The sequence below is a fragment of the Morone saxatilis genome, unplaced genomic scaffold (assembly GCF_004916995.1).
Source record: "Morone saxatilis isolate NCDOM2014 unplaced genomic scaffold, NCSU_SB_2.0 Contig8, whole genome shotgun sequence".
NCBI classification, from domain to species: domain Eukaryota; kingdom Metazoa; phylum Chordata; class Actinopteri; family Moronidae; genus Morone; species Morone saxatilis.
In genome coordinates this window covers 25,222,538-25,233,578 of record NW_023340257.1, presented here as the reverse complement: position 1 = coordinate 25,233,578, position 11,041 = coordinate 25,222,538, and the positions used below count along the sequence as shown (strand labels likewise).

Sequence of the window (11,041 nt, the reverse complement as noted above, 5' to 3'; positions counted from 1 at the left end):
CCATGTCAGCAAAAACCTCTGTGCCACATTAACGTTAGCACAATATAACTGAAGGATTTTAGTGTTACTCAGCTGTGTGGTTATGTAGCATTATTACGACACTGTCTGAGTAGATAATTTTTAGCTCAGAGCCGGTTCCTCCCCACCCGAGCAGGATCTTGTCATCTGCGTAGCCTAAACTACTGCAACGTCACTCCTGCTCTGCCTGAGCATGTGCCATCTGACCCTCTGCAGCGTCATCCCAGAATGCAGCAGCTCAGCCTGGTCTGTACAAGCCTACTGCGAAGTTCTCTCACCGAAATACACTGCCTACCTCCACACCCGCCTGCACTGGCTACTGGTGGCTGAATCGAATCCATGTTCTAAGTACACGTGTGACGTCCCTACTGTAGCTGCCCAGATGGGCAAGCTCGAAAAACTCTAACCGAGGGAAGCTAAATGCTAGCACTTGAAGATGTTCAGCCATTTGATGAAGTTTGATGTAGTTATCATGATTCTGCAGTTACAGGTTTTGTTGTGATCCACCATGGTTGAATGATTGACTTATTGTAAGTGTCCTAAATAAAGCGTGTAATGTAATGAAAATCGTAGCAGGATTTAAGATTTTTAAGATGTACGAGTCTTACTTGTATTAGCTACAGTGCTGAGTCTGAACTGGCTGTCGGCCAGTCCAGCTCTTGTTCTGATCTGTTCTCCACACTGGGACAGGAGGAGTCTGTCCTGATGAAGGCAAGGACTGGGCTCCAGGTATGAGAGTGATGCACTGTCTGCCAGAACCAGTGTCCACAGCTGGTAGAGACCGGGTCCTTGTGACGTCAGACACAACCTCATTGTTCTTGAAATCCTGCTATATTTCAATTACGAATATAAAACAATATTAGAATACAGAAAGAAGTAAAAGCCGGCTTGTGGCTATATTCAAACCATTACATAACAACATACATACATACAAACAAACAAACAAACAAACAAACAAACAAAGGACCCTCATGTCTTTTTCTTTCCTTCCTTTTTTGTGTAGCCTATAAAAATGAACTGAATTGCAGTTTCATGACTTAAATTATTCAAGATAAAACTGCCTTCTTTCTTAAGCATTCTAGTTTAAACCCCATTTATCAGACTTTATTTTTCTGTTATTAAAAACATTAACAACTGTGTGGAGATAAAGTTACAGCAGTGGTCCTCGCTCAGTGTTGGTTTAGGATACAGACCATTGTAATGAATATCTGTCTTTGGAATATATGTGAGCATTTTAATGTAAGTTATGGCTACAACAAGCAGTGGCCATACTAGACTATACTCTTAATCCTGACGAAAGTCATGAGGTTTAGCTGAAACAAATGTCCAGCAGTAATGTAGTCTCGACTGCACCAAAACATCGTCTGAAGCAGGCCCAGGCAGGTCTCACAGAGCCTATACATGAGTCGTGGAGGGGAGGCGCCACTCTTAGCTATAAGCAGCCTGTAACTGACTAGCACCTATCACATTTCAGTCAAACCTGTTTTTTTGTCAGTGTGTGGTTTAAAACATCACACACTAGCCTGGTTGATAACCGCAAGTGTTCTTCACTTTAACAATGTCACATCATGGGATGTTGATTGGGAGAGGGAGCTTTGTCGTCATCAACATTCTTTTGTTCTTTTGGTAGCTTTTCCTAGAGCCTCTAAAAAGTGTCTATCCTTTCTAATTTTATGATTTCTTGGTTTTGCTGTGTTAGTCTTAAAAATAGGAACATAACTGGTTCTTCTCCTCGTAGTTACCTTCAGCACCTTTATGAAGTGAGGGTCATCTCACAGACTTATGTTGTATGGTTCCAGATGCTTCCCTCAGGGTGGCGGTCAAACTATAATTCCCTGACAACGTGGATCTTGTGCTGTGTCTGACAACTGTCTGCAAAGCACTGTGACCCTCAGGGACATTTAATGTTCGCTCTACACGGCTCTGCTCTTTGACCTCTGCAGGCTCAGGGACAGATAACCAGATGGTAATTACTGTGACAAAGCACACAAACGCTATTTCTGCTATCTTCATGGTTGTCCTCAGGGCATCATTGTAGCTTTGAGACAGGAGACTGATAGTAAACACGCAGCCGACTGCAGCCTGTTACTCGAGGTCACATTGGCATGTCGGCCCTTCAGGCTCAGTCTGGACACCACAGAGGAAGATAAATCACGCTGGACACAACTGTTGCTTCTATTAGGAAGCCACGGTGTCTCGTTAATGTCCCATTCATCACATCACAGCCATGGACACCACTTAGACAGGAGCTAATGCACCCTGGGAAATAATGCTTACTTGACTGTTATGAGAGCTGCTGTTCCTCTATCGTTTCCTGTTTATCTGCTGATTTGTTTATTGTGAGACGGCGATTCGGGCAGCTGTTGCCATGGCAACCAGCAGCCTCCCTGCTGGACTAAACAAATGATGGCGGGACTTAATTCACGTCGACTGATTATTACTGGCAAACAATGTCACTGCTGAGATTAATGAAAAAAGGAAATGACAACACCCTTTTATTGAAATCACGTTTGCAAACATCAGAGAATCACATGAAAATCAGTCATGGCATCAATTAGCAAACAATTTAGTGCTGCAGACTGAATATCGTCTAATATACTGCATGAAAAATTATCAAGCAAAATGTGTATCAAAATATGTTACATCAATATATTGGCAACATGTTTATAAAATATGGAGAAGCAAAGCATAAAGAAAGCAGAGAGAGAAGTGGAGGGAAGAAGGTAAGGATGTTTGGAAAGGAAAAGTCACCAGGACTGAGAGCAAAGAGATTAAAGGTCCAGTGTGAATATAATATTCATAAGTATGTTTATATTAGTGTGCAATCACCTGAATATAGTAAATCATTGTTTACATCTACAGATGCCACAGGTCACCTCCCACGGAGTTCGTTATTTGGAACCTGCGTGTTTCTACAGTAGCCCAGAAGGGACAAGCCAAACACTGCCTCTGGATAGGGGCGTTTGCGGTTCTAAATCCTACACACTGGACCTTTAAGGACAGGAGAAGTGAATTAGGGATGGAACAAAGGAAAGACCTGAGGATTCAAGCAAACTAGAGAAGGAGTGAGGACTCAAAGGAAAGGAAGGACCAAGGAGAGAAGAGTTCACAGAAGGTGAAAGGGATAAATCAAAAAGATGCAAGGATGTAGAGGATGTTAGGAAAAGAGGGTAAACACAAAGGAAGGAAAGGGAATGAGGAAAGGATTCAGAGACAGCCGTGTAAATTATGGAGAGGAAGGAATTGAGTGAAATGTCGAGTCAGCGAAAAAGGATGCATCATCAGTGTCAGTAAGACAGTAGAAAAAATACTCCGGTTTATTACAACATTAATAATGCCAGAGGAATCGATATGGCGTGATGCACAGTCTTAATACAGTTTCTGATATATTGCAGCCATTTCTGGATCATCTCGCTCAATATGACGCTGCACCTGACCAGCAACACAATCTACTGTGTGCCGTCTGCCTCTCTCATGATGCAGCAGTGTGACTAATTATTATCAGGCCCCGTTTTCTGTTTTCTGATATGTGTCTGTTTTCTGCACTGTATTATGGAAAATCCCAATAAAAATATTATTTAAATAAAAATAATAATACCAAAGGAAGCTTAAATCTTTCCATGGTAATTACAAAATGTATGTGTGTGTGTGTGGAACTACTGGGACTGGCGGGGGAATAGATAAGAAAAGGAAAAATAGCTTTAGTGACAGTGAGGACTAGAGGCAGTATTTATGTTTGTCTTTTAATCAGCATTGGATGAAATTGTGAGCAATGACACAGCCATGATTTTATGGATGAATTAATAGAACCGTGAAAGGTGACGGGAGGGAACCAGTTGGCCTTTAGAATCGGGTCATTTGTCTCGTTGCTCCCTGTGGCAAAGAATGAGAGAGACAGAAAATTAGCAGAGCGAAGAAAAAAGTAAATCCAAACTCTAGCCCAGCACATCCTCTTCCTCATCAGGCCGCCGGGTGTTGGCAGCTCCTCCGTCACCACCGGAGGTCACTGCTATCTTTCCCAGACACACGTCGTCACGCCCTTTATACTCTCACTCTCCTCATTCTGTGAACTATCAGCTGCTCCTCACCCCCTCTCGTCCTTCCTCTCTATCTGCCACCTTCAGATTCCTGCTCGCCTGGACAACTCTATCTCCGAGCAATCTTCCCACTGAGTCTTCCTGTTTATATTTCTACAGCGAGTCTTATCTCCCTTCCTCCTCACACCTGGGACACACTGCCCGTGGATTCCACAGTGCTGCTGCTCTTCCTACACTGAGTTTGATAAATACAATAAAAGCCTCGTTAACGAATGAACACAGAAACACCAGCGAACTTTAATGTTAAACAGACTGAAAGCTCGGGGCAGTCGCTCAGTCTGTAGGGAACCGGAGGGTCAGCATGGAGCACAGGATGGAGTGTGAACTGATAGCTGGAGAGGTGCAAGTTCACCTCCTGGGCACAGCCCTAAGCAAGGCACTGCATCACTAACCACTCCCGGAGTAACTGTGTGAATTTCCCCATTGGAGATGGATAAAGTTAATCTTTAGATACAGGAGGTGTTGAGTTAAAAATATATATTTATTATCCATTTTACAGATATAAACAATGAAACTGTATTGAAAGGTGTTTGTGTTGCTGATATAACCTCGATATTAGTATGAACAGATCATTTTCACTGTATTTTTGCTGAGAACCTAAAAAATAGATGAGACCTCAACTCTCTATTGACACGTTGCTTCAAGGTGCGTGCTGAGTGTGTGTGTTGTTTATCCTTTAAGATACACACATCAGAGCTGCCACAAGTCTCCTACAGGTGGTAATGAAGGATTTTAATTACCATGGAAAATAAAATGTGACTATCCTTTATTGAATGTAAACAGAAAATGCTACTACTCCATCATCTTGCCTTCATGTGTCCACTGTACCACACAGAACACTGTACGGTATTTCCATGCAGGTCAATGGGATCTGTATAGTAAGGCACTATAAGTTCTCTGTATAAACCAGATATTTTGTTTTGTATATGTCAACAGAAATTCCATAAATATTCATGTGGAAAAAGACTCTTTGTCTGCGGCGACACTCACTCATAATAACCCTCAGCTACTGTCGCCGCAACTCATAGAGCCGCACACAAAAATACTCCTCTAGCTGTCATGGCCGTCTGCGGTCCGACTGATTAGTGAGCTGGTGTCACGGCCGAGCTGTGACTGACAAGCAGGCCATTTAACCGCTGCCCACGTGTGTTTTGATTTCATAAAGGTAGATAAACACGCAGAAATCGGCGGGTGTAATTTGTCTGGCAGCCAGCCCGAAACGCTCGGCTCTCCTGGGATCAACAGGAGCAACAACCCGGAGAGCAGAAAAAGATGCTTCTATCACCGCAAGTGTGGACCAGACGCAGACACACACACACACACACAGACACACACACAGACACACAGACACACACACACACACAGTGCAACCTGTCTCTCACTCACACTCTGAGCTGGAGGACTGAACTCAACCAGAAATTAACTAAATACATTTACTCAAATTCAATACTTAAAGCTAGGGTAGTAAACAGCAAAGGACAGAACAAAATGTTATATATATATAACTATACTAAGAGAGTAGAAAATCCTGAATCTAAAAGCCTAACCAGGCTGCAAATTAACTGCCCTGACAATAAAGGATGGGTTTTTGGGTAAATGATATGTAACTTTGTTGTAGTGATTTGTAATTTCAACTCCACTCACTCAACTTCATAAATCAGATTTCCCTAATATTTTATTTCCACACAGCTTGAAGCGGAAGGAGTCGACATTATTTGTGAGCAGAATTTTAAATAACCAGTTTATCAACCTGTTCCATCTGTTCAGGAACATTTTCATCTTGGCCGAATGAAATACTACAAATGAGTTTTGTGTAGCCTCAGCAGGTTCACTCTGAGCACCAGCTGGAGGCGGAGTTAAGCCGGCTGCTGCACCTGTTCTGAATCAGGTTAATTGGTTGATTGGCTCAGAACAGGTGGTACAGAGGCAGCAGGCACACTGTTTTCTACTACACCACTGGGATAAACACTGAAACCTGGCTGAAGGTGGCCAAGCTGCCACATGTTACTGTATTGTACCTTGACTTAGGTTTAAAATGAGTTTTTTTGTCTGCTTTGTTGCCAGTATTGCCAACATTAGTGTTTGTTACCATGTCTTCATTATTATCAAGAAAACCTTCACTCACAAACATAGCTACGTATTTTTTATTGTCCTTTATATGTCCTTCTTTTCATATACCCTCTAGAAAATGCATTTTATGGTAGAAACATATATTTTCACAGAGCATATACAGTATTTACAGTTTAAAGAAAAGTATTTGAACCATTTAAACCTCTCCATCTTGTGCAGCCAACATCCACTATAGCCCTGTATTCATGTGTTTTATTGCAGGTACTCATACAGGACAGTGGGAGTGGGAAAAAGGACTTTGTAAGTAGCCTAAGGGAAAATTTAAAGTTGCACTGGAAGCTATTTGACTGAAAAGAGGGATATTTATCAAGTCATTTGGGACACACACACACCAGGACCCACCTCAGAGGCCCAGGCAGACCCTGAGCTCCTCCAGCGTCAGGCCTCTGTCTCCGTCCCTGTCACAGTACTGAGCGAACTTCTTGGCGCATCGTCGCGGCTTCAGCCTCCGTCGCAGGAACTGACGAAGGGGTCGAGCCTCGCGTTCGCTTAGCACTCCGCTGGAGTCCATGTCCAGGTGCCCAAAGTGCCACTGCAGCACCGCCGCTGGCCTGGAGGATTCCACGGCCTCTGGAGCGGCAGGAGAAGCAACGTCCAGGGTCGAGGAGGAAGGAGTGGTGGAGGTTGGAGTGATGAAAGATGGGGAAGGAGCGCTGAAAGGAGGTGTGTTTGAGGGCCTGGTGGAAAGAGACACAACCCAGGAAGTCAGAGATCACCAGTTTAAAGGATTACTCCACTGAAAATTGGACACTTGTGATGAAAGGCTACCCCCTCCCTCAACTGTGCAAACCCTTCTGGCTGCACCTGATTGGACGAGCACTTTCTGCTCCAGTGTTTATAAACGGAACAACGTGGCAACTCGTTTGGAAACGTTTCCCTCATATTACGAACTCTAGTAAAAGTAGTCCAATGAAATGCGTTGGTTTTGATATATTCTACAATCTCAACTCTTTTCTTAAAAACTTTATTAATCCATCATAAACAAAACACAGACGTACAAAACAAAAAATTCCACACTAGTTTGAGTACTAGAAGTAGCTTCTGTAATGAAAGTCCTCATAAACCAAGAGGGTTGTAATATAATCAAAATGCATTCACACTCAGCATAAACTTGATAAAATCTAAACATCAGGATTTCGAGTCAGCAGTTTGAGTGAGATTATTGTTCACACCCCAGCAGGTGTCATCGACAGGACACGCAGTTGGCATCTTCAGACACCTGTAATCACATTTCTGTGACAGAACGTTCCCGAGTGTTCGCACCTTGACCAAATATAACCCCGACTTCTATTTACAGTATTCCTGCAGAGCTCAATAAATATACAAATTCACAAGGACATGGCAGCCTGCTGAAAAAATAAAATTACCAGATGGCTTCTGGGTTCCTTATCAGTTATACAGTGAGCAAAAACCACAGCTTCAATTTTCTGTATCAGACCAAAGACAAACAAACCTGGAATTCATTAAGTGTGTTGATGAAAATGAGACACGAAGACGACAAAGTGTGTTAAAAAGGAGGATGTTTGTACACGAACTGGGAGAGAAACAGATTGAGAATGAGGTAAGTACAGAAAGACCAAAGTGCTGATTGGCAAAGAGAAACAGATGGAGTTGGTTCGTTCTTCCAACAGTTTCCATCAGTTAATCACAGACTTGATCAGGTCTGTGTTCACTGACGTATGAAATTGGTTTTCATTTGGCACTCGGAGAAGCAACTCAGCTCTGCAGAGGAAAGTTATGCCTCCACTAAAGTCAAAGATGTTAGGTTACACACACAGAAAATGAGTGGCACTTGGCTCGAGCCTTTTAGCCCATACAGTTTCTGACCAGTGCTGCTGATGAGCCTTATCTGTACTGTTTGTACAGTATGTCCTGTTTTACAGTAAAGGACTGACCAGATTAAAGGATCTGATCTGAATATTCTGCTTTTATTTGTAATTCTATTTACTGCATATTTTTATTTTAGCATATTTTCAAGCTATAGGAACATCCTAATCCAGAGAGAAAGACGTAACATAACCACAGACACTCTTTACAACTGTACTCTGCGGCGAGCGGCGTCCTCCTGCCTACCCCAGATGCCACCCTAAAGCCTGGCAGTGACGAGCAAGAGGAGAGGGAGACTAGACCCCGGCTCTGTTGGCAGAAGAGCCGCAGACTGCGCAGACTCCTCTGAGCAGCATGCATGGGGATGAATAACAATAATATAACAATAATATATACTTAGTCTTTTCCCTGATGGTCTGAATGAGTCGCAAAATTTCGGCTAGTGGCTTTTCAGAAAAAAAAATCACTAAAGGCCCCCCCCCCCAAATGCGTGGTTACACCCTAGTGCACAATACACATATATAACACTGCTGAATGCAGTAATACGCCACAGGTGACAATAGAAAAAAGGATGACCACACATCAAATTCAAAAGAATGGCTGTTTTATGATGAAAATGCATTTAACATGTTTCCAAGGACTTAGTTATGAATAAAATACAGTTTGATGGGAAATATTAAATAAACAAAACATGTTTACTTTCCTTTAAGGCACCTTTTAATGCAGAGCTTTAGATAACAAGCCTGTTCATGCATTCTGCTCATTGTTTTCTTAATATTGTTCTGTAAACATACTAGATTTTAATTTTTTCAAGTTCAACCACTGCAATAACCTCTGCATTTACACAGCAAACATACAAACTAATTATCACATGTGACCGTGAAGCATATAATTGTCTTAAAGACATTTAAACACAGCCCAGCTGCATTAAGACCGCGTCCTTGTCATGAGTTTCCTAAACTAATTAAAGGAAAACTGAGGTTATGTCCAAACTCCCTCCCTTCTTCACTCATTCAACACTCCCTATTACACTATGTAACAAACACTCAATAGTTTACCCAATTTACAGTAAATATGGAGTGATTTTGGACACAACCTTCACTGATCACTGAACCTGCTGTGCTGTACAGTAGATAGACTTACTGGTGGGGACTCAGACTTCCAGCATGCTGTGCTTCCAGCTGCAAAGCTCTAACCAGACTCTGTAGGAACTGCTTCTTACGAGCTCCAGGACACCCTGAGGGAACAGAGGAGAGAGGACAGCAACCCTAGATGTTAGTCTTTGGCCTCTCCACATGTCTACCCTGCTGGACTGCCCTCCTGTTTAATGTCTGCTGCTGTTTCTGTCACTTTGCTCTGGAGAGGGGACAGACAATAAAATCCCTGTTTTACAAATTATAAATGAAGTAAACATGATGAGGTGTTTACATTCCTGTAAGCTGACAAGGGAAACTCTCATATTTACCTGGCAGAGGTTTGTCCCTGTACCTCCTGTCGGTTGGCACCTCCTCTGCCCCAGTGCAGTCTGGGATGTGATTCCTGCAAATATCACAGCCTTTAAAGCATCTTATTTTCTGAAATGGTCAGTACTTAAATTTGAAACCAGGCGAGGAAATCTGCCAATATGAACAATAAATGTGTTATTAAACAGTGAATTTTGTTTCCTGGTAAATAGCACAACAAAATGAATACTTTGTAATTAATTACAGCCAGAGATACCGTAGTGTGTTACTGTATTACTCCTGAGTTTTCTGCAGGAGTGATACAAATACATTATTAGGCCTTAGGGAGTTTTCCCTCACACCAGTGAACCAAAGAAAACCACCAGATGGAAACAGCGAGCACTTTCAGCTGAGCGTCAACAACGCTGATAACCCCCCCCCCCGAGAACAGAACCAACCGCAGTTTACTCTGATTTGTTCTGTGTGTTTCCTTTAGGGGAACCCATCCAGGGAACAGAGACAGTAATTGGTTTAAAATTGGATGATTAAGATTAACTGCTTCTGTGCATTAGTGCGGAATTATATCTGTGCCTATATTAACCCAACATATCCAACTATGACTGACTGACTGACTGACTGACTGATTACCTTGCAGAGGTGCCTGGTAGCGGCCTGCCACTGTCCACCCTGACACACCAGCAGTAACCTGTAGCAGTGTGACACTGCACAGGGTTGTAGCGGCCGTCTGCAGTGCATTCTGGGATGAAACGCTCTTCCTTCCAGGGTGAACGCATGTGAGAGAGCAGCGACGCTCGCTCCCGCTCACAAGTCTGAGGACTGTCTACACACCCACACACCCACACACACACACACACACAGATTCAAAAATAATGCTAGAATAATAACAAACATGTATTAACACATTTTAAAATGTGACTAAGACTGTAACTGTTTCTGTAAATGTTTCACTTTGTGTAACAGTAATGAAAACCTGGTGACAGTGTTGCAGAACAAAGTAAAGACATAAATATTTTAAGAAATAGTTTCCTAGTCATCATATTATATTTGCAATGTATATTTTACTTTTAAATAATTTCCCTGAGTTAATCTGATCACTAACCCACACAAATGTCACATCAGTATCGTCCCCTCACACAAGCAGCAGGCACTCTTACCGGTGGGTCGTCTGACTGAGCGGTTTCCTTTGGGGTCAGAGTTCAAAAGGATGGTCACCCATAACGGAGGAGCTGTCAGCTCTGGATAAGAGAATCTTACTGTCACACAATGTTTAAAGGTATTTCTGCTTGTGGAGAAGTTGCAAAGAGAAGAGCACCTGACTGTGACGTTTTACACCAAAACAAACCAAAGGGACAAGCTTACAGTGGCAGAGACTTTTGCTCCCATATGTTTAAATGTCTAAAAAGTGTTATTATATTAAGATGTATGGTAGATACAATGACATATCAGCCCGGTATAAACGGAGCAACATTATCATTGATTTGGAGTCGTTTTTATGTCCAACTGACA

General features: G+C 42.5%; 1 protein-coding gene across 2 annotated transcripts in view; it reads right to left on the bottom strand.

Annotated features, from left to right (window-relative positions):
- Window positions 1-2,506: 2,506 nt before the first annotated feature.
- Window positions 2,507-11,041, bottom strand: part of LOC118341673 (SPARC-related modular calcium-binding protein 1-like) — a 16,777-nt gene continuing 8,242 nt past the window's right edge. For both annotated transcript variants that reach the window (XM_035679991.1, XM_035679992.1), the window contains 6 exons: window positions 10,690-10,770; window positions 10,163-10,355; window positions 9,538-9,611; window positions 9,216-9,309; window positions 6,588-6,922; window positions 2,507-3,891 (listed from right to left, as the gene is read on the bottom strand). In XM_035679991.1, coding sequence (XP_035535884.1) covers window positions 6,589-6,922; window positions 9,216-9,309; window positions 9,538-9,611; window positions 10,163-10,355; window positions 10,690-10,770 — 776 coding nt within the window. In that variant the 3' untranslated portion in view covers window positions 2,507-3,891; window position 6,588. The remainder of the gene's footprint in view (window positions 3,892-6,587; window positions 6,923-9,215; window positions 9,310-9,537; window positions 9,612-10,162; window positions 10,356-10,689; window positions 10,771-11,041) is intronic.